Source organism: Vipera ursinii (assembly GCF_947247035.1).
Source record: "Vipera ursinii genome assembly, chromosome: 3".
NCBI classification, from domain to species: domain Eukaryota; kingdom Metazoa; phylum Chordata; class Lepidosauria; order Squamata; family Viperidae; genus Vipera; species Vipera ursinii.
In genome coordinates this window covers 106,739,730-106,763,940 of record NC_139516.1, presented here as the reverse complement: position 1 = coordinate 106,763,940, position 24,211 = coordinate 106,739,730, and the positions used below count along the sequence as shown (strand labels likewise).

Genomic DNA, 24,211 nt, shown 5'->3' with positions numbered 1-24,211 from the left:
ACAATTTGAGGTGCACAAGAAGATGCAGCGTGAGCAGGTGGGATTTCTCAGGGAGTAGGAGCAGAGGTCTTTAATGGCCAACTCTGAACAAGTGGATAATATAGAATACAAGATTAGCTCTTCACCCATCTTGTCTTCTTCAGGTCTTGACCCCTTTCCTCTCCTTAAACCTGCTCATATCATGTCTCATTGAAGCTTATGGACGGTCAGAAAGCAACTGAAAAAAGCTGGCTCATGTTCAGATGTTTCATTTGGGTGTGCGATAAAAACACTGCAAGGTTGTTGTAATCACCATTATTAGGCCAAAGCTTGAGACATATATCCTACCATTTTAACAAGTCATTTCATTGTCAAGGAAAGTAACTGAATAATAGCTAAGACTGAGAGTGTTTCATTCGTAAAGTAAATTGTTCATTCTAAATTCCATGAAAATTCTGTGCATTCTATTTTTCTCTAATTTTTCAGATGACTGATAATCCAAAACAGACAATTTAAAGCCCTTTCTATATTTTGTACATAGTTTTTCAGGCAATGCAATTATTTCTCAAGGGAATATTTTAATTATTTATTCTGGCTTTCAGGTTTGACGCTGAGTTGAATGTACAAGTTTAACAATCTTGGTGAAGCATTTGTAACGTATGTTCATACAATTAATTTCATGACATAATTTTAGTAGGATTAAGAAGGTGTTTCTATCAGTATGCCTTTGGGTAATGTGTGCAGCTGACATATCATCTTATAACTGAAAGTATATAACTCTAGGTATCAATATTTCAAAGTCATGTATATTTTATACCATTGTAGATATTTTTCCTTTTAAGCATTGTAGGAAACATCACTTCACAGGTGAGAATTTTAATATAAAGCCTTATTCTATATATCATGTGGGGACATTCAGTCCCCCTTCTCTTTTTTTTTAGAAATGTTTTATTATTTACAATAATAATCTCTAGTGCCTGGTGTACAGCGTGTTGTCTTGGTTCATAAATTTAAGGAAAAAAACATTAGTAGTTAATACAATCAATAATAATTAATTTTTGTACTTCCATAATTGGTATATTAATTAATAGTATATTACTTTGATCTTCCCTTCTCCCAATAGCATTCTCCTTCAACTCCAAAACAAATATAATTGTTTAATTTCCCCTCAATATTTCAGTCATTCCTTAATCCTAATTCTCTTCAACTTAATTTACCTTTGAATTTCAAACTTTTCATTCAAATACATCATCCCAATATTTTTACATTTTATATATTATTAAAAATACTATATTATATCTATTATCCCTCTTATTGTAAGGCCCCTTTATATCCAAAGTTATCTGTTCTTTTAACCATATTCAAACAAGTGTTTGCTCATGTAATACTCCATCTGGTAGAGTGAGTCAAATCTCTTGAATCTGTCTCTGGCCTTCTTCTTTTGCCAAGTGGCTTTCCAAATTAATATATTCTGCTTGCCAGGAAGTTTTTGCATTTTTGTAAGTGTTGTTGGGAGTAGAGAAGACAGAATACGTAAAATATATGCTTTTTGTCTCCCAAACTCTAATGGTTCTCCTGGCAATTCTATAGTCCATTTTGTTAAGTCTTCTTTCTTATCCTGAGGTTTATTTTGATGTTCTAATGAATAAAGTATCTTTTCCATTTTTGTTGCTATATCCAAGTCTTGTAGGTTTTTTCCTGTTTGTGATAAATTATAATTCTCTTGATTTGTAGCTTCACTGATTAAGTCATTTTCTTCTAGTTTATGTTCTGTTATCTGGTTTGTTTGTTCATTCTTTACCATCATTTTCTGAGTGTTTTTGATTGTGAGTTTAGATTAGAGATGTGCTCATTTATGTGATCAACTTTGCGTTGTGTTTGATCTCCCCATGGTTTAAAATATTGTCATTTGTATCTGTCATAGTATTACATACATTTCCTCCTGGAAAGTATTTGTCTTGTCTTGAAATGTTGCTTCTGGAGACCTTTGGTATTCCAGGCTAGGTCCTTCAGGAGTAACAATTAAATGTGGTATTCTGTCATTTTTTTGATAAGTATGCAATATCCATGTTATCCCTCCCCTTTCAAATAATCTGTCATCACTGCCATAGTCTCTATAATTATCCAAACTCAGAATCCAAACAGCCCAATTTTGTATAGTTCTTATCTTTATATATAATTTTTATAGTCCACTGTATTTCCAATTGTCAAGGCATCAGTAAAATCAGTTTTTTATAACAGTTCTTTCATTCAGGGGTCAATCGTCAACCAGTCAAAATTGCAGTTCAGTATATATAGCTACCTTGAATCCTTTCTGTAAATTCCTCCCTAAAAGATTAGCCAAGAGTCAACCTTTTTCTTTTCCTGTAAACAATTCTTGAGTTTAGACAACAGTCAAAGTATTTTTTTTCCTTCAGACACTTTCTATTCTTATGGCTGGCCCAGTGTGTATTCTTTTCTTTGTTCCCAGTAAGCTGTCTTCTTGAAGATTATTAAAGTTCAAGGGAACAGATTAATCTTTATTTCTTGGTGTCTTGCCAATTTCTGAGTCAGTATTATTAATGTTCTATGTTTTAATTCTCCACTAGGTGTCAGTAGTTGTTTTTCAGCTTTGTCAGGCAAAAAATTATTCTTATTTTTTATATATATAGTTTCATCAAAACCCTTTAGAGTATAATCTTAGCAGGTTTTTTTAGTTTCTAGATTTATCCAAACTGTAGTATTTTAAATTTGATTTCACTATATTTCTTTCCCCCATAAAGGTTAATTTGCCACTTCTGTCTATGGAGGAGTGGGGTTGTAGTCCCCTCCCTTCACTTTCAGAGGTTTTCTTACTTTGGGGATCTTTCCCAAGGACTTAGTTACAGAGTAGAGGAGAGAAGATGGATACTCTCACCAGTTCCAAGCATGCTGTTCATCATTGTTCTGGTTCGTGCTCCTGGACTTTGGCTGCAAATAGCTTGGGCTAGATGCTGGTGTGCAGCTAGCCTTTCTCCTGTTGGGTCAGAGGGCTTCCCCTGGATTGAATGGAATGACCGCCATCATTCTGTGATCATCGGGGCAGCCCTCTTTCTTCACTGCCTCTCTGACTTCAGAGCCATTTAAGGTCACCTGGCAGGACAAAATCAGCTGTGGAGTGCAGAGCTCTGCAATCCCATGGCCGTACGCTATGGCACAAAAACTGGAAGTCCCCAGTCCCTCTTCTCACTGCCCCCAAACCCCAAGCTTTTTCTTTGCTTGTCTCTCCAAAAACAGAATTTGGAAAAGAATATCTTCTCTGCATATAGAAGCCCAATTCAAGTGTCAAGTGTGAGCTATTAATAAGAAGTGTGAAAACAAACAAACAAACAAACAAACAAACAAAGCAGTACCAACCAAAAACAGAGATATGGCAGGAATTAAAAATCTCTATGGAGTATCCTGAAAAAGGAGCAATTTAACACAACTGTTTTCTTGACCTATTTCTAATTATTAAAGCTTTAAAAACCTTTAAGAGAAATAAAATCTGACTCTGATTTCTCTCTATCTCTTCATGGATATCAATCTCATCACAAGGTTTGAACAATGTGTTTGTGATAGTTAGAAATGCATTTATGCTCACTAAAGGAAATTAGTAAACTTGGAATAAACTGTTCAAAGTATAGGCAACTGAATTTCCCTTAGAGTGCTCAACCTTAGGGTTGGGAAATCACTCCATGAATCCAAAAAAATAGAAGAGTAGACTTTAAAGACAGCTTAAGAAGAAACCAAGTGTTAAGTCGTGGGCTCTGGAGAGCAGGAATGAAGACACGAGGCTGAGTACAGAATAACTCTTACTTTTATTCTTGCTGGAACTGTACTGAAGCTTAGGCCGCAACCAGCCATAGTATATAGTCTAGCCCCTAGGTGGCAGCCGCCTGAGGCTGACCAATTGCAGGACCAGAGACAGCTTGTCTGGGTTGCTGCGTTAGCTCCTCCAGCAACGCACGTGGTGTAACACCACAAGCCCAATACATAACACCAAGCATGCACATATTTGTTAAACACCAGCTCAATGAAGAATATTTTTATTATTATTGAATGAATCTGGGGAATTGAACAAAACTTAATCTTCTCCTGCTTTGCAAATGGAATTCTCTCCCCTCCTCACTTCTTTAGCATGTGGAAGATATTACTTATTTATTCCCATTTGCTTTCTAGCAGCATTTATGCATCTTCAGATTTCTTAATGCATTTTCCCATTGTTAATAAACATTCAGCCCTCAATTTAGGACCATAGTGGGGACCCAGAATTTCCACTGCTAAGTAAGGCAGCAATGTGAGTTGCATCCAGATTTTGTAATCTTTTTTTTGCCACGGATGTTAAATGAACAGTTTCAGCTGATAAGTGAATCACACCATCGTTAAGGGAATCCAGCTGGGGGAAGACTTTGCTTGTTGGAAGCTGGCTGGAAAGGCCTCAGATGTCAGTCACATGACCTTGAGATGCTGCAACCATCATAAATGCATGCTGGTTGTCGAGTGCCTAAGTTTTGATCACATGACCATGGGGATGCTGCAATGGTTGTAAGTGTAAGTCGTTGCTTTCAATGCTGTTGTAACTTTGAATGTTTACTAAATGAATAATTGTAAGTTGAGGAGTACCTGTAATCTATTTGCTCTATTTTTCCCATTTATGTGCAACTTGCAAACTTTTAATCCTTTTTTCCCGTCAAACCAATTGTCTTGATCTTTGATAGAATGCTACTCATTGCATTATGCACTTAAGCCAAAATTTGCTGCAAAGTATTCAAGTTCTCAATGCACAGCATATCTGCATATAATATACACATATCTTCTTTTCCCCAGTCAACACACCACTAATTTCACCACAATTGGCACAATGGTTCACAAATACATTAAACAACTAAGAGCCCCCACATCATTATTTTAATGCTCTAGCCTGTTGAAAGCTGAACAATTTATTCATCCATACTTTATTTTCATCAGGACCATATTCCCACAAAACATATATAGATATTCAAGCCTATTCATTTTACCATACATTTTCTCTAGATCAACAATGAAACTATAAGTTTTCTTTTTCTCATTTATAGTCTCAGAGACTTGCTGAAGAACAAAAATTTGCTTGCTTCTTTTCAAAGTAGAAGCTAACCAAACATTCCATCAATTCCTGAACTTCCTTATTTGTTCGTTTGTTTATTTCAACGTAGTGGATTGTGGACAGGGTGCAAACTAAAAAAGACAAAAGCAGCTAAAGATATTAAATCCACAGGCAGCTTGGACTAAAATAACAAAATCCACAAACAAAATAGTGGCCATTAAACAAAGAACAAACATCAACCCTAGGCATGGGACAAAGCTAGGTCTCCAAAGTTTTTAGGAACACCAGGAGAGAGATACTATCCTTATCTCTGGAGGTATATTGTTCCAGAGGGTGGGAGCCACAACAGAGAAGGCATGCTTCTTGTTTGCACAAGATGGCAACATTTAATGGACGGAAACTGGAGCATATCCACTCTGTTGGAATATACTGAGTGGGCAGAAACAATTGGAGTCTCAGTCACTTTTTCTGAACTCACTTATCTCATTCCTACACACCTATTAATCTCACCTAACAATCCTATACATCCACTGATATTGGAACAATCATCCCTGTGAATCACATTCACAATAAATTGTGATCTTCCATATGCTACAGTATGATCATCACCGGGTGGTCCCATGCCTTTTTACTTTTATTGCTCACCATTTATGCATGCACATGCAGGCGTGCGCGTGCACATACAGACACAGACACACAGACACAGACACAGACACACACACACACACACAGAGTGCATACATACCTCTACAAACCCACATACACATATACACACATACCAACACACCTACTCACATAATTTGAAACCAGGAGACCATGAGTTCTAGTCCCACCTTAGGCTGGGTGATTTCGGGCCAGTCACTCTCTCAGCCCAACTCACCTCACAATGTTGTTGTTATTGTGGGGAAAATAGGAGGAGCAAAGCAAATTAGGTATGTTTGCCATTTTTAATTATTAATGAAAATAATAAAGATGGGTTAAAAAAGAAAATGCAGACTATAGTTCAATGATCTATAAACTCAGAATGTGATTTAGCACAAAGTAACTGTGTAATTTTAACCCTGGCTGGGCTTTATTCTAGTAGCATATTTGCTATATTCTGAGATTTGTTTATTTACAATTTATAATATAGTGCTGAATGTATACAATGGCTTCACAGATTCAGAATGTTAACCAGAAATGAGGAAATCTAATGGATAGTGATCCCCAGATTACTGGAAGTCACTGTCCATTAGATTGCTAGGACATAGAACTAAATAAAAGAAAGGTAAGGGCATGAGAGCTAACATGGAGACAAAAGTTTTGTTTGTGAGCTTACTTTATAAATCAGTGTTAGTTAGGGGCCATGAAATGTTTGATTCCTAGTGACTGTATGAACAAAATGCTCACAATCTTACCTCCTATAATGATTTGTAGTTGTTTCAAAAATATTTTGGTAATTTGTTTGATCCTGTCTATCTTATCTATTGTCTTCTTGTTCTTGTATTTCCCTCAACTTCGTAAAGCATAAACATTTGTTTCTAGTCCATCATATGCTCATATTATAGTAATTTCTACTTGCTGATCATCACCACAAGCACTCACATATTTTTTATTTAGTCAAGGACTGATTCTTTCTTCTTGAAGGCCATGGTATTCTTAGAATGTCCACATCCACAATTTTAAGATGCAAACCATTGCTTTGACTATTCTGATCTTTGCTATGATGAAAATATTGATATCCTTCAAGATGTTGTTTAACATTATCTTCCTTCCTAGGATTAAAATCCTCTTCACTTTTCTAGCATATTGCTCATTTTTATCTAGTTCTCAGCCCATGTAAATTAAAATTAGTCACTTTTACTTTTCTAGTTAACAGTAAACATTTTGATTCCCATTATCTCTGACCACTATTTAATGACTTCTTGCCATATGTTTCTTTCTGGAATATAAGAGGAAGAGCTTTCCCATTACTTTGGCTCTGTGCTCAATAATGTCCTCAATATTTGAGGGGCTGTCACAAAGACGAGGGGGCAAACTATTTACCAAAGCACCAGGAGGCAAGACAAGAACCAATGGATGAAAACTAATCAAGGAGAGAAGCAACCTGGAACTAAAGAGAACTTTCCTAATGGTGAGAACAATCAACTGGTGGAATTCCTTGTGGGTGCCCAATCACTGGAAGTTTTCAAGAATAGACTGACAGCCAATTGTCTGAAATGGTATACAATCTCTTGCTTATGCAAGGAGTTGGACTCCAATGTCCCTTCCAACTCTCTTATTCTATGTTCTAAACTGTGAAATAATCTATTGTCTTCTTCCAGGTATCTCCTAGTAGACTCCCATTCAGAATGACCCTACTTAGCATTTTGAGACCAGCTTAGATGGGCTATATGCTGCCACAATTGAGCCCAAAATTCTGTTGCTAAGATAGATAGTTGTTAAGTGAGTTTTGCCCCATTTTACAACCTGCTAAGTGAGATAGTTGTTAAGTGAATCACTGCAGTTGTTAAGTTGGTAACACAGTTGTTAAGCGAATCTTGCTTCCCCTTTGACTTTGCTTGTCAGGCAGTTGCAAAAGGTGATTATATGACCCCGGGACATTGCAACTGTCATAAATGTGAACCAGTTGCCAAGCATCCAAATTTTGATCACATAAGCATGGGGATGCTGCAATGGTCATAAGTGTGAAAAATGATCATAAGTCACTTTTTAGTGTCGTAACTTCAAACGGTCACTAAATGAATGGTTTTAAGTCGAAGACTACTTATATATCCAGACGTAACATAAGTGAAATTCCAACTGACCAGCTTCACAGTTACAAAATGTTGACTATGCTTAGTATAGGCAGGCTTCACTACCATGTAGAAAGACTCTAAAAACAACACCTGTTCTCTCATCTTTCTCTTTATTCGTCACAAATAGAGACATAAAAATGCAGTATGCTTAAGTTGGAATGTTAGAAGCACAATCAATTAACAGCCCAATTGTTTCTAATGGTGTTGAGTGCTTCTAGTTAGTGAGCAAATATCTTAGTCCATCTGCCTGAAAAGTACTGACCCCCAAATACTCTCTTTGTAAAGTTTGGAAGGAAAAAAAACATTCTTTTTTGCCTCATCAGAGCCATAAGTAGCAACTTGAATGACTGCCAAATCCTACTTTTCTAGAAGCAGGGAACTCCTGTTATCCACAGCCAATCTGGCCTAGAGTGAAGGAGTGAAACTGTGACAACCCTGAATTCTGGAACACACAAACTCAGCCCCTGAGACTACCAGTCAGTTTTCGAAATGAACTTGGATTAAAAAAAGAAATAGTCGAACAGGCTATTTGATTTAAATTTCTTCCAAAGTGTGTGTATGCATGTGCGTGTGTGCGTGTGTGCATGTGTGCGTGCCTTCAAGGGTACCAGAATTTTTATTATAGAGTAGCAGAATCTTGCAAGTGTGAAGATAGTTCTCTCCACCACCATATTCATGAAAATTAGGGAGATTCATTACTGAGATGCTTAATCAAACCCACATTTCTGTTCTAAACTCAGATTTTGTTCATCTACAGTAACTTTTGCCTTGGTAGCAGCTCTTCCTGTTCCTTAAGATTAGTCCTTCTTCCCATTACAATGCATTTCAGTTCTGTGTTCCATCCAATTACATCTTTTATATTGATGGGAAAATCGCAGAGGGAAAATGCAGATTCCTTTAAGCTAAAGGCAGGTATTAATAAACTGGGGTTTGGGGCAGGGGATCAAGGTCAAATATATGGACATTTTCTGACTTTTTATAATGTGAATGAATAACAATGCAATGACCAAAACATGGAAAACTGTCTCTTAAAGAGTAAAACAAAAGTACAACATTGTTAGAAAATGAGCACCATGCTCAAGCTATATTCAGAAAAACACAGACCTTCATGGGGTTGAGGGAAGTCAGCCAGAGCACAATCCTATACATGTCAACTTAAAAGTAAAACCCATTGAATTAAACAAAGCATTGTTCTTGATAAGATTTGTGTCTCAGGCTCTTGCTGATGTATGTTATTTTTTTCACCAAACATTAGTATTGGTTACTGCCTTTCCTTTTGTAATCCCTCTCTGAACTTTTTGTGAGAGTTTAGAGTGTTATAGAAAAGTCCAGAAACATTTTTTTCTTCATTTGTTTCATGTCTTCTTAACTAGATCTTGGATTCTACTTTGGCAAAATTATAATATAGTTTGGAACAGCAGCAGAAAACTATTCTGGGTCCATAAACTGCATTAAAGATTTTTACATGCTGTCTTCTTCAAATAACATTTATAGCATTTAAAAATACTACAGATCAAATATGTTTTATGAAATACATTTTAGGGCTGATTTGTTCATTGTTTTCTCCACTTGGTGATTTTCCCCACAAACAGATGATATTATTTTTAAAGATAATTTTCCACCCATTTATTGAGATAATTTTCTGCTTATTTCAGCCACGGGGCTTTCCAAAGGCAGAAAAGAGTCTAGAATCACATTGAAGATGAGGATATAGTTTTAGTAGAGGAATCCATTTCAAAACTAAGAGTCTAATTCAAACTGAATAAATAAACAAAAATCATGAAACAACTTGATAGGTACAAGAGATGTGATTTAACTTTGTAAAAATTACAGACAGCCTTATCATGATGTCATTGTCTTCAAGGCTGTTGTTTATTTTTTTATTTTTTTAAAAAAATGCAAGCTGCAGCAGAACCCAGACGTGATAGATTGATGTCATCTATAAATGAATTAATCTGTTGGATAGGAAAATTGCTTTGCTATAATTATATATGGGCAGTTAACTAACCAGCCATCAATCTCATATTTGAAGTTTGTAGTTTTCAAACAAATAAGCAAGAAGTATCACATCTTGTAATAAACCTGAGTAATACCAGTTCAGAAGAACAATGAACAGGGCCCTCTGAGGAGAAGAGCAAGAAGAGCTAGGAGGGCATGTTAAACACATCATCAGTTTAGAGGCCTTGTGTTGCCACAAGTGATCCAAGTCCAGCTTCCCTTGAATTCCATTGACCCTTATCTAGCACCAATTTAGCACTGACTTAATTGACTAGATTCTTGTGTATAGGTTTGAATAAATCTATGCTGCAACTTTATGAATTATCCTGATTCTTTGCATCTGACAGGTACCAGGAAATGTTGCTTTGTGCAAGTTAGCATCTCTCATTGAGCATAGAACAAAAGTAATGGAAAGGTTCTTCCATTCCAGGAAGTAGAATTTTATCTTGGAATGCAAATTCTTGCCAAAAATCTATGGCAAGAAATGAGAATACATTTTGAGAACATGTATTTTCTTAACAGGGATGTTATTATTTATTATTAATGTGCTATTTTTTAACATATTGTAAAGGGTGTTGTCTATTGCTGGTCTGTGACTGTAATAAAATTATACTGTATTCATTCATTCATTCATTCATTCATTTAGGTATAGTCAATCCAGCATGAATTTTACCAGCTCTACTTGTGATCCACTCCTAGTCTCTACTTTCCAACCAATACTCCCACACTCAGGCACTTCCTCACAAAAGGTCCTTTTTCCACTTACTGTACCAATATGTGAAAATAGTCTAATCTTTGAGGAAACATTTTCTTCTTGTGTTAAGACTTTTAAAATTTAAACAATATCACACCAAATTGTTCTTGATGTTTTAGGTTTTTGTGGGATCCTTTTTTGGCAAATGAATCAATCACAGCTTTGAGTTATTTTAATTTTAATGATTTGGTGTGATATCTAAATAGATCAACTTTTCTACTATTGTACCACAGAGGAAATCATACATAAAACTTCATAGTGAAGGATAGAAAAGAACAGAAAAAGTCTTCTCAATTACAATATGCCTCTTATATATTTGGAACTGTAGAGCAGTTAAAAGTGATGTCTTAAATGAAGATAACATTTCCAGGTTCTATAGCTAACATTTTCCCTACATCACCATTCATTTAAAGAAATAGAAGGTAAAGAATAAAAGGCAAAGATCCTTTTATTCCTTTCTAATTTATGTTAGAAAACAGTAATTGCAAAGCTTCTTTATGCTTAACCTTGCAAGCCACAGTTAACTAAATCTCATGTATCAGTTGTGGATCACTAAACAAAAACAGATGCCCAGCAAAGTTCAATATATGTGAGTGTATTTGGTTTTCACTCAATTCATCTAACTTTCCTTATAAATATCAGGATTACAGCTCTCACAATTCCAACCCAATGTGGTCAGATGTTTCGAATTTAGGGACTTCCAGGCACAACATAAATCCTCTTAATTCAAAATATTTTGCCAAATAATCATTGGTCAAAAATGCTTCTTTGGGGAGAATTTGAAAGGATATGTGCTTTGTAACTGCAGGTGCCTTATTTCAACGCTTTTTAAATCTTGATTCAAGCCTTGTTTAATGAGATAAAAACCATTGTCTCCTTGTCAGATGAGGTCTTGCAAAATGAGACTCTTGGTCCTATGGAAGCCTGCAGTGACTTCTGATTCTGATGGTTGTGTTATTCTTCTGGACCATGTCTGTGAGTTGGAGACTGAGCACTATGTTCCTTGTAGGAACAGTCTCAGACAGAAATGTTAGGTAACTGCCTCTCTTGCCCATGGTGTTGTTTAATATCTTTATGAAACTGGTAGAAGCTGGCATCAGACTTCTAGTGCTGAGTATCACCAGTCTGATGATGACAGTCTTTTTTCCCACAGTGTCTGAATCAGAAGAGGTTATGTGTGTTCTGAATTAGTATTGGAGGCCACCGAAGGGTGAATGAGGGTTAATAAATCAAGACAAAATTGGTCTGGACAATCTAGCAGGGCTCCTTTCACCTCATGTTTATGTTATAGTAGTAGCCTTAACCCTAACCCTTGTACTTGGTCTGGAAGCTCCAGCAAAACAGCCCATTGAGCTATCTGGCCATTCATACCTTAACAAAACTTTAACTGAAGCTGCCAATTAGGTACCAAGACTTGTTCAAGGTTTTAATTATGACATACAAGACTGTAAAAACATGGGCCCAAGGTGGCTATTAGATAGATTTGATCAGCCAATGAGGTCATTGAGGAGGTATGCCAAGGACTGCAGAAAGCTTTCTGCTGGCTGTTTGCAGGCAGCTCTTGCACTGACATTGTTTCCTAACTGGAACTTGGCAGGTCAAAATGTGTGTCTGGTGAAGAGAAATAGAAACTGCAGCAGAAATTGGTCAGTGGGAGAAAGGTTTTGAATGCCTTGCTTGCTACTGTTTCAGCATTATGTCTATGAAGATTCTCAGTCATCCAGGTCATGGTTATCCCAAAGGTGCTTTTTCAAGAGGCAACTGGACTGTTTCAGCATTAATTTCATTCCTTCACAAAACTGCTTTTATCTAATGAAAGGGATGGACTGACTTTCAGGATGATACTGGGATGTAAAGACTTTCTGTGCAGTACAAATAAGACCTCCCCCCTTTTTTCCCATTAGTCATGTTAATCATGATCTGTCATCAGCCTTTGAAAGAGGCAGTTTTAAACTATGGAATGTTTTCTCCTTAGACCCATACAGTCCAGCAGCAGTTGCAAATTATATAAAATCTGATGCTCGTTGCTTTTATTCCATCAAAAGGGGAGGTCAAATAATGGAATCAGAGGGTAGGAAAGAGCTCCAGAGCTGGAATCCTCAGACTTTCACAAGCAAAAGTTTGTCCAAACTTTGTTTGAAAGCCTCGAGCAATTGAGTGTCCGTGACTCAGGAGGCAGGCTGTTACACTGCTTAACAGCAATCATGGTCAGGAAATTCCCTATTTCAAGTTTGGATCTCCCTCTTCAATGTTCCTTCCTATTGTTTCTTGATTTATCAGCACTCAAGGGAATAAATTCTCCTCTTCCCTGTGACAGCCTTATTACTTGTCCTTATTAGTCTTTTTTAGGTTGTTGCAGACGTAGATCCTTTCTTTCAGCTGCCTTGCTAGGCTGCCTCTGTCACTCCACTGTTTCCTGATGAAGACCATGCTGTACCATCCTGTCTTTATCATGCAAAAGAAATTGGCATTCATGTGCATTTGTGTGGGTGTGCAGCTTATCCCATTCCATGATACCATTCACATTAGTTTTTATCTGTCAAGGGAAAGAAAGTAAAAATTCATCACTTCTCCACTTTTCTGTAGCACTATCATATTCGATAGATGTTTTTCCACCATTTTGGAGATGCTGACAAAGGGAAGGAGGAAGCAAAGCTGGAGGAAAAGCAGTAACAATAGCACTGCTCCATAGAGCTTTACAGTCCTCTCTAAGTGGTTTACAAATGTTAGCATATTGCCTCCAACAATCTGGGTCCTCATTTTAGCAACTTCAGAAGGATGGAAACAGCTTACTTTGAGCCCTGTCAGGATCAAACTCCAGGTTGTGGGCAGAATTTGCCTGCAATACTGCATTCTAACCATTGCACCACCAGAGCTCAAGCAATCAGCTTTGCTTAAAGTGTCCTACAGATGCATAATCAGATCTTGGTGTTTGGCAGAGGGTAGGATAGGGATTGGCTATGGGGGCTGCAAATGTCATACTAGCAAATAGTTTGGGGCCAACTCAACAAAGAGGAGAGAGTATATCTATATAGCATCAGGAAAAACTCTTAGATGCTCATTTCCCTGTGTAATGTGTAGCAGAGTTCAGTCCCATTTTGTACAATTGTTACACTGGGTCAGTCAGAACATACATCATAAATGCAGATAAAAGCAATAGATAGCTACCGGAATGATTTCATACTGAATTTTTGGAATGGCCAAGGTCTTTGGAAAAGTGCAAGTTCTAGCAAGACTTACTTTCAGTGGCATTGAAGTAAGTTTTGGGGGCTACCGTCAGGCATGTGAGCTGCAGCCTTGCCTCTGGAAACCTGGGTAAATTCCAGGTGGTGCAGGGTGACTGCTGAAGGGAATGAGATCAGCTTGGCAGCCATGGCAGATCCTGGGCAGGTCTGAACTGTAGGATCCTCTCAGGTACTTGGAATCTAAGAGTCATGTCTGAACTTGATTGTATGCATTGGCAGCCAAAGTGAGGATTAGCTGAAGCAGCTGTTGATGATTCTCTGGGTTTCTGACAAATATGTGGTTATTCTCAGTGAGATGGATAACATGTTGGCTGGGTAGGTGACAGAGATGAAGACATGTATGCTGTTCGGGGGGGGTTTCTTTCTTCTCTGTCCTAGTATCAGAATTTTCTGCCTTTTCATTAGGACTTGTTCGTATTTTGCATAGGGGTACATGTTTAGATACATGCAGTTGCTTAGTTTAAATCCTATTCCCAAGAATAAATCCTAAAATGAATTCATGTTATTACATTGTTAAGAAACTTGCTTTTTTTGCAAATCTTTCTCAATCCATCTCAATATCTTGAAACAGAACTGCACTAGTGCTGAATAATCCATTGGGCAGGGTGCTGATGGCTATAAGGCTCCTAAAGATCTGAGAAAAAGATTTGGACCCAACAAATTTTTATTATATAGATCTATGACTATGCTATAAATTTATCTCTTTGGAAGAGACTTCAGTTATGACTGTGCTCACAGCTTAAAGGATTTCAATCCAGTTCTGCATTATACTATATCTTCTGTGGTTTACCTTATATATTCATGCGTAAGCCCATCCACGGATTAGTTGACTCTCAAATTTTTAATCATAATATCATGAAAAAATGTGCTGCCTGTAGATAAACTGACGCTGAAAAGCTTCATATGTTTTAATTTGCACAATTGGCTTATCTGCCATTGCTGCATTTTTTATAATATTTTGGTTAAAAATTCAAGGTCTGCTGATCTGCAGATGGGTTTATGCACAAGTTTATACAGGATATATATGGATATTTTTTAAAAGGGGAGGGGGAAAATACCACATATACTTGTGGATAAACCCATTCTTGGTTAAGCCAAACCCAGTTTTGGGGTGTATTATAGCATCTAACCTCCTTGGCTCATCAGTGAGCATATATGATATATTTCTAATAGTCACAGCCTTTACTCTGTAAAATCTCTAGATATTGAAGTGTCAATACTGAGAAATCTAGCAGAGATTCCTGCGGTCTCCACATTCTAAGAACAATCCTGGGATTTCCAAAGACTGTAAAAGGCTGGCTAATATTAAACCATTTTGTACATACGGCTGTGATGTTTCTTTACTCCTGCTGGGAGGAGCCAAGATGGTGGACAGGCAGCAAAGGCTATAAAGAGCTCCTCCAAAAGTAAAAGCTTTATTTTATTTTACTTTATTTTTATTTTAACTTTTTAACCTCTTTTAATATTGTATTTTTAACCTACCCCTTTTTAATTTATTTTAACCTTTTAAAACCTTTTAAACCCATTTTTAACCCATTTTAACCTTTTTAAACCTAGTTTTAAACTTATTTTTAAACCTGTTGAATGGGGAAAAGGAGGAAGAGACAGCACTCTGCAGCAGAGAGTTTATCCAAGCCATTGAAGCAGCAGAAAATGGAAGATTATATTGCAAACAGACAGTCTGTTCCAGTAAGTAACTCATTCACAGGCAGCTTATCAGATAAATTTATGTGACTCATTGGAATGGGACTTACAAACCGAACTGGAAAGCAAACAGCATGTAGAGCTGTCCTCCTCCCTCTCAGAGAATGGCTCCCCTCCTTGGAACCCAGCAGCAGCCTTCTTTGCACAGGAGGGAGATGTAACAAATCTAAAGGGGGAAAATGTGACAGACTTCCTCTCCAGACAAAGTTTGCTTACAGCTCAAACTGTAAATTCAATATATGATCTTTTGTCAATTGTCATAAATAAGGTCGACTGCCTGAAAGAATCTTTCGCAAAGCTTGTTAGGAGCCACCCAAATACTGCAGAAAGACTTGGGAGGACAACCATGGATAGACATGGGATGGCTAATTCAGAAAATGAAACTAGAGAAGGACCTTGTCTTCCTTCCGAAAATTTGAACCCACATAGAGAAAACACTCAATTGAGTAAAGGCCTAAGAGATGACCAATATAACTACAGTCTGCAAACTAACCAGGTTACTTTGCAAATTTATGACAAGAGAGTAAATAGAGGCTGTTGGAGTAATAGAGAAGCTGTTAGGCTGTCCCTGAGCCAGCTGCTTCGCTATGAATTCACTCTGATAGATCTACTACACGCAGAGTGGCTGCCAGCAAGAACGCAATGTATGAGAATTCTCCTATCGTTCAAGCAGCCCACAATTCCCTCAATGCTCTTCAGAATGAAGCCCTTTCTGAGCACCTTTTCAATATTTCCAATAAGGGTCTTTTGCTCAGACAAAGTGTGCCCACTCCTGAAACAGCGTCACCAAGAGGGAACCGTCACTTTAAATCCAGGCTGCAACAGCCCTCACACTACTAAGCCTGAGGCTGCTACAACTGAACTGATCCTGAGAAGACAAAGGAGCAATATACAAACTGTGTTACCCACAGCTGCAGGAACTGCTGAGGATGTGCCAGAGGAAATGCTGATTGACCTATTCAGTGCATTGCCGGAACCTGAGCAAGTTAATATCATTCAAAGATTGGATGACCTAAAAGAGGCACTGACAATAACTCAATCTACAGCAAAGCCTCTGTTTAATTTGGCTCCACTAATCACACACACTTGTGACAATATATTTAATCAACAATCTGCCTTTACGTCAATAGTAAAAAAGGTACAGCCTGTTGTGATTCAGGGTCAGCCTGTGGGTTCGGCAGTTGGGTCGGACGATTCAGAGGAGGAGGAGGAGGGGGGTGTTGGAGAGCCTGCAGAGGACAGTCCTGAGGCTTTGCAGAGCCCTCAGCCAGGCCCCTCTCATCTGGTTACTACGCAGACCCAGCTGTGTGAGCCTGACAGCGTGGATGAAGATGACCCACAGCTGGCCCTGTTCAAGGACGCCCGACGCAGGAGGCAGTCAATCAGGAGTAAACAGAGGAAGGCAATGGGGCACCTCGGAAGGAGGCAGAGAGAAGCCACGGCTTGAACTGTTTAAAAGGGGAACGTGTGGGAGGGCTGGTTTGCTGAAGGCAACTGTTTGAATAGCTCCTGTTTCATGGTTCGTGTTTTTGTTTTGCTCTGTTTGCTCTGTTTTGTGTCAATAAATTTGGCAGGCTTAGTTCCAGCCTCTTGCCTTTTTGTAAAGGGGTTGTCCCTGCCTTTTCTGCAGGGCCAGTAGTAGGCTGGTACAGAACACTGTCACACAGGCTGACAGTGGTGTAACTGCACTGACTGACCCAGTCTCTGAGAAACAACTGAAAGACAAAGGGCTTCATCATGCAGTGCCCCCTAAGCTGACAAACACTAAGGATATAATCCAGCTTCCATCCTCATTTGATTTAGAAGTTCCCACAACATCTTTTCACAAGATGAATGGACATAAATCTACATTTATAGACTTAAGCCGGAGTACCTGCCCATTGGAAAAAAATCATTCTTGGAGCAAGAGCAGAGGCACGCTGGCAACTGAGATATAGAGGAGCAACAACAAGTTCTGCAACCCAGTAGGAGAAATATCGAACCTCACAACAATTGTGTTTATATGGGAAGCATAGATGATATCGACCTGGCTCCAATGTCTAGTTGACATCTGGCATTTTTACCATCTAGCCAATCAACCAAGCCAGACCACCTTGCCTCCGAGAACCCCATAGAGTTGATGACCTGGAGCGTAGCTGGCTGGAAAGGGATGGTTGATAGTGGACTAATGAGCTTTCTCTCTAGATTTGACATAATAGCCTTTCAAGAAACCTGGTTAACCGAAGTGGACGAACCAGTACAACTGCCAGGTTTTCAGGGATGGGCCTCCCAGCCCAAAAAACAAAGAACAAAGGGAGACCCTCTGGTGGGCTATGCATTCTTATAAAGCAAGAGTTGCAATTGCAGAGGGAGAAATTATAAAACAAAGATAAGTATCTGTACTTCCTAGCTGTCAAATTTGAATATGACCAGTTTGAGTTAATATTGGTAAATGTGTACATTCCTCCAAGCACATCCCAGCACTATAATTTTGAATATTGGATGGGCTTGGAAGTTATCTTAGAAGATATATCTATATTGTACCCTCAGTCCATAGTGGTATTATTAGGAGATCTGAACACTAGGCTGGGTCCCTCTTTGTATGAGCTTGCCTAGAAGAAGGGAATCCCAGGGGAGTTCTTTGATAACCATCCTCAGTGGCTCTCGAGAGACTGTAAAAGTAATGCTGCTGGCCTGCTCCTAGTCTCCTTAATTTTTAAGGGTAATCTCCAAATTTTGGGAGGTAAGGATAAGAATTACACATACCCTTATACATACCATTCGGCCAATTCAAATAGTGTACTGGATCTCTTTTGTGTGTCTAGAGATAAGGCTGACCTCTTCTCAGAGGTCACAGTACACCTTAGCGACAATAGCGACCATCAGCCTGTAAGCATGGCCGCTCAGATTTAAGGCCATATAACATGGCAGACAGATGGCTCACCAAAAAGGTAGAGGTGACCCAAAATAAAAGGTTAATTTGGGCCAAAGTTGATACTAAAGCAATATTAGAATGCCTTAAAACAGAGAATGCTACTAAGTGGGCTAGAACAATCCAGTCATCTACTACTGAATGGATATCAGCCTTCAATGCATTCCCCAATCTGTGTAATATACTGAAGAAGCATCTAACAGCTAAACCTGCTACAAAAAGAGCCCTAGTGGGTAGACCTCGCTGGTTTGATCTTGATTGCCAGTGACTGAAAAAAAAATTGAAGGCAGCCATGAGGCTTGCCCAGAGGAATCCTACTGCCCATATACAAGCTAAGATGCTGCACACAAGAAGGGAATATAAAAAAACTATAACATTAAAGAAAAAAAAGTTTTGCCATTTCAATCTGGTCAGAACTTGAGTTGGCTGCCAGAAGCCATAACTCAGTATTATTTTGGCACTCTGTAGCAGGTATCCTGAAGGAACGGAGATTTGCGTTTGATATACCAATCTCTCCTGAGGACTGGGAGAATTATCATCAGTCCTTTTTTGCTCCCACTGAACCGGTAAAGAAACATATCTTCAAACAGTGATTTAGTGAACCCTAGAACTCCCAACCTTGGCCACCAGTCTCAGTAATAGGAGATACAGTCCATCATTAAAAACTTAAAGAGCAATAAAGCCCCAGGTGAGGATTTTTTACCAGTAGAATTATTTAAGAAATTTCCCAATTGGTGGGGCCCTGTATTAGCAGGTCTTTTTACACACATAAATAACACCTGCCATATACCAGATGGGTGGAAGATGGCAATAGTTGTCCCTGTATATAAAAAAGGGAATAAAAAGGATCCTAGTAATTACAGGCCCATCAGCCTGATTGACATTGTAGCAAAAATATATGCTAGGCACCTTTTGAACAGAATTGAAATCTGGTAGAGGAAAACAATATCCTCACAGAAGAACAAGCAGGTTTTAGACAAAACAGATCTACTATTGATAACTGCTTTGTCTTGAACCATCTAATTGCCAAATATGCCTATAAGAGGAGACCCCTGTTTGCTGCTTTCATAGACCTTACAGCGGCATTTGATATGGTAAATAGAGAAGTACTATGGAGTAAACTGACATCTCTTAAAATAGTACCCAGACTCCTGGCTTTGATTAAAGCCCTTTACACAAGTACCTGTTTGAGGGTGCAGCATGGGGTTAATGGGGCCCTGACTAACAGGATTCACACAAATAAAGGGATAAGGCGAAGGTTGTTGAGAGTGTGGTGGCGCATCAGCTCCCTTTGTTCCTGGAGGAAGCTGATTATCTGGACCCGTACCAATCGGGCTTCAGGCCCGGGTATAGCACGGAGACGGCATTGGTCGCACTGGTGAATGATCTCTGGTGGGCTCAGGACAGGGGTTGCTCCTCTGCCCTAGTCCTATTAGACCTCTCAGCGGCTTTCGATACCATCGACCATGGTATCTTACTGCGATGTCTCAGGGGGTTGGGAGTGGGAGGCACCGTTTTACGGTGGTTCTCCTCCTACCTCCTGGGACGTTTGCAGTCGGTGTTGGCAGGAGGGCAGAGGTCAACCTCGAGGCCTCTCGTTTGTGGAGTTCCTCAGGGGTCGATCCTCTCGCCTCTCCTGTTCAACATCTATATGAAGCCACTGGGTGAGATCATTTGTGGTTTTGGGGTTGGGTATCATCAATATGCTGATGATACCCAGCTTTTCATCTCTACCCCAAACCACGCCAGTGATGCCCTCGATGTGATGTCCCATTGCCTGGAGGCGGTTCGGGTCTGGATGGGATGGAACAGGCTTCGGCTCAATCCCGACAAGACTGAGTGGTTGTACGTGCCGGCATCTCGGGAAATTCAGATTATTCCATCTCTAATCATGGGGGGTGAGATATTACCCCCCGTAGATAGGGCTCGCAACTTGGGTGTCCTCCTAGATTCACAGCTCTCCTTGGAAGATCATATAGGAGCTGTGACTAGGGGGGCCTTCGCCCAGGTTTGCCTGGTGCGCCAGTTGCGGCCCTATCTGGGCCGGGGTGCCTTGTGCACGGTCACTCATGCGCTCGTGACCTCTCGTTTAGACTACTGCAATGCTCTCTACATGGGGCTGCCCTTGAGGACTACTCGGAGGCTTCAGCTGGTGCAGAATGCGGCCTCACGAGTGGTGGTGGGGGCTTCCCGATACTCCCATGTAACACCTCTTCTCCGTGAGCTGCATTGGCTTCCAGTTGCCCTCCGGGTGACATTCAAGGTGCTGGTAATGACCTATAAAGCCCTAAATGGCATGGGTCCGGACTACCTACGGGAGCACCTGCTGCCGGCATCAACTTCCCTTCGTCCAGTGCACTCCCACAGAGAGGGCCTCCTCAGGGTGCCGTCGGTCAAAGAGTGTCGACTGGCGGCTGCCAGGGGAGGGCGTTCTCTGTGGGCGCGCCAGACCATTGGAACCGTTTACCGGTTGAGCTCCGGATGGCTCCTGACCTTCGCTCCTTCTGCCATGACCTAAAAACTTACTTATTTGAACACGCCGGCCTGGTCTGATGGGTGTGGGGTATTTTAATATTAATTTTATTAATTTTTATTGTAATTTGGGGCTACACTATTTAATTCTTTCCTAAATTTTGTACATTGTATTTTTTATTGTATTGCCCTGTACACTGCCCTGAGTCCTTCGGGAGAAGGGCGGTATAGAAATTAAATTATTATTATTATTATTATTATTATTATTATTATTATTATTATTATTATTATTATTATTATTATTATTATTATTATTATTATGTATCCTGGCCCCATTATTATTTAATTTGTACATCAATGATTTGCCAGGGTTAATGAAGAATACCATGGTACACATGCCGATGATCCTAAATATTTACTGTAACAGCTTGCTTTATGCTGATGATATGATTTTATTATCATACAAGTAGGATTACATAGGCTATTAAGAAAATTCAGCTCTTGTTGCCAGGATAACTCCCTAATCATTAGCAAATCTAAATAAAAAATAATGGTGTTTTGAAGAAACCATCAGAGACATAAGTGGCAATTAGATGGTGAACCAATTGAACAAATATTTGTATATTTGGGCGTAACTTTTTCCAAGACTGGATCTTGGGCCTGCCATCATCAATGGAGTACATTTAGAGCAAAAGCCCATTTGAATTTACTGCTCAAACTAAAGAACCATAGTTGCCCAGGGTCCCTAGCCCCATTAATCAAGGTTTATAAGGCTAAGGTTACCACAATGCTCTTGTATGGAGCAGAAATTTGGGGTCTTTACTCAGCCACAGTCCTAGAACAAACACAGTCCCAGCATTTGAGATGTATTTTGGGTGTAGATCCAAGAACATTTGCTGCAGCAGTTAGAGCTGAATTGGGAATTCATACAATTCATGCATTATCTAAAATTAGAGCTTATAACTACTGGTGCAAAGTTAATGAAATGGAGACTGATAGACTCCCCAAGTTATGCCTACTAGAGCAAATAAAACTACAATCACAAATCTCTTGGATCACCAAACTAACAAATTTTGTAAGAAGCTGTGGCCTTCCTGTCTCTTGCGTAACAGGAGAACAATCCAAAAAAAGAGTTGCCCAAAGAATTAAGGATATAGAAGCACAAACTGATATAGCTATCCTTGGTAAGGTGGGTAACTTGAAATGGCTGAGTAAATACAAATGTACTTTTCAAGTAGACAGTTATTTGAAGTTACAACTCCCAAAACATCTTAGGAAGATATTTACTTGAGCAAGATTTGAACAGCTTGACACAATGGTCAGATATGGGAGATTTCATGCTATACCCTACAATGAGCGTCTCTGCATTTGCGGAGCGGCAGAGGTAGAAGACCTGGCTCACATCCTATTTGACTGTTGCCTGTATAAGAGGGTGAGAGACAGGTATCTTGGTCTATGTACCAAACGAATGACCCATTGGGATCCCCATATCAAATAACTTACCTTATGTCCAGCCAGAACTTGAAAATAACATTTAACGTAGCACAGTACCTAAACAAAATGATTCGGTTGAGATCTGCATATGTGGGACTGATTGGGGTAGATTGTAAGGGCAACTCCAAAACATAATTTTATCATATTTTATCTATAGCTTAAATTATTGTACACTATTACAATTTCATTTTAGATTGTATTTTATTACCATTTCATTTTAAATCGTATTTTATTCTAATTCCATTTTAAATTGTATTTTATCAAATTCCATTTTAAGTTGCTTTTATCAAATTTTAGTAACTATTTGTTGCTGGAACTTTGCACTTTGATATGGCCCAAGGGCTAATCAATAAAGAATTATTATTATTATTATTATTATTATTATTATTATTATTATTATTATTATTATTATTATTATTATTATTATTATTATTATTAAAGTCCATCTTAACTCATTTGTTCACAATTCTGAATAATTGCTTTCCTGTCCCTTGCTGTATTACTTCTCCTTTCTTATCATTTACCTATTGCCCTGCTACTATTAAATTTTAGATTATAAGATTTCCTGAGGCAGGAAAATGACACAACACATACAATAATACAACATAAAGGTAATTAATATGTTGACTAATTTTATCCAGCAGTGCAAATGATTTTGTTGTTCAGAACTGCTAGGGAGGAAATTTAAATGAGGAGCAAGGCAGTTAGGGATCAAAACTAACTCACTTCCTTACTGTCCCAGTTGTAAGGTACTTCTGTGTTTCAACATGGAAAGGTCAGTTTTGCTTCCCTCAGGAACTTCTACATACTAAATTAGGATAGTACTTCTGTTTGGCTCTGTGGGGGAAAAGAAAAGTATTTGGAACTTGGGAAATCAAAAAGAATGAGAAGTAATACATGTCTGCTCTTCTAGATTGCATTATATTAAGGAAGGAAAATCACATTATCATTAGTAGTGTTGCAAATAAGGAGATCCTAATATTTCAATAAATGTAAACTGCACAATAAATCCAATCACCTCTGCCTTTTTTGCCTAACAGTGGCTATTCCATTGCTTTGTCTTCTAGCCTGCAACTGCAATGGGAAGTCCAGACACTGCATCTTCGACCTTGAGTTACTCAGACGACAGGGAAATGGGTATCGGTGCCTCAACTGTATTGACAACACGGATGGAATAAACTGTGAGCGATGCAAAGAGGGTTTCTATCGTCGGTCTCAACAAGATCGTTGCATGCCCTGCAACTGCAACCTCAAAGGTAGGCAGATACAGATTTAGGAAATGAGGAAAGAAAGAAAAAACCAGTTCTCATTCATAGGCCATCTCCCCACCCACACACAAACATGCAAATCGTACCTGGCAACATCCACTCTAGGAAGAAGAGTGATACAGAACTAAATAACAACAATAAATAATATTCAGAAAGAACTGTGATAGCATTGTTAGAGAAGGTTGGAGGCTGGGCTCTTTATGTTAGATCAACTAGTAGATTATCGTGATCAATGTTTATGTTTTATGTTATAAAATAAATATCATTTGTCAGTTACCACCCACTGGCAATATTTATAATTATGTTTACTGACATCTCGATTAGGATCGAGAGCAGTTTCAATTTCAGAGATGCCCGAGCCATGCCTCAGAGCCATGCCTACATCCTATGAGACAAAAATCCACAATCAGCTTACTAGACCATATTCTGTTTGTACAGAAAAGGAATGAGTAAATGGCAATCAAACATATATTTTGGTAATTGACCAGCATAGTATTACACACTCAACCTAACGAATTAGAAAAAG

At 38.7% G+C, this 24,211-nt stretch overlaps 2 protein-coding genes across 2 annotated transcripts in view; one reads left to right on the top strand and one right to left on the bottom strand.

Annotated features, from left to right (window-relative positions):
* The window catches only part of NCF2 (neutrophil cytosolic factor 2), a 518,710-nt gene that overhangs the window by 194,922 nt on the left and 299,577 nt on the right, over positions 1-24,211 (bottom strand). The window lies entirely within an intron of this gene.
* Positions 1-24,211, top strand: part of LAMC2 (laminin subunit gamma 2) — a 74,088-nt gene that overhangs the window by 362 nt on the left and 49,515 nt on the right. The window contains exon 2 of the mRNA XM_083359069.1: positions 23,485-23,673. Within this exon, the coding sequence (XP_083215195.1) occupies positions 23,485-23,673 (189 nt within the window). The remainder of the gene's footprint in view (positions 1-23,484; positions 23,674-24,211) is intronic.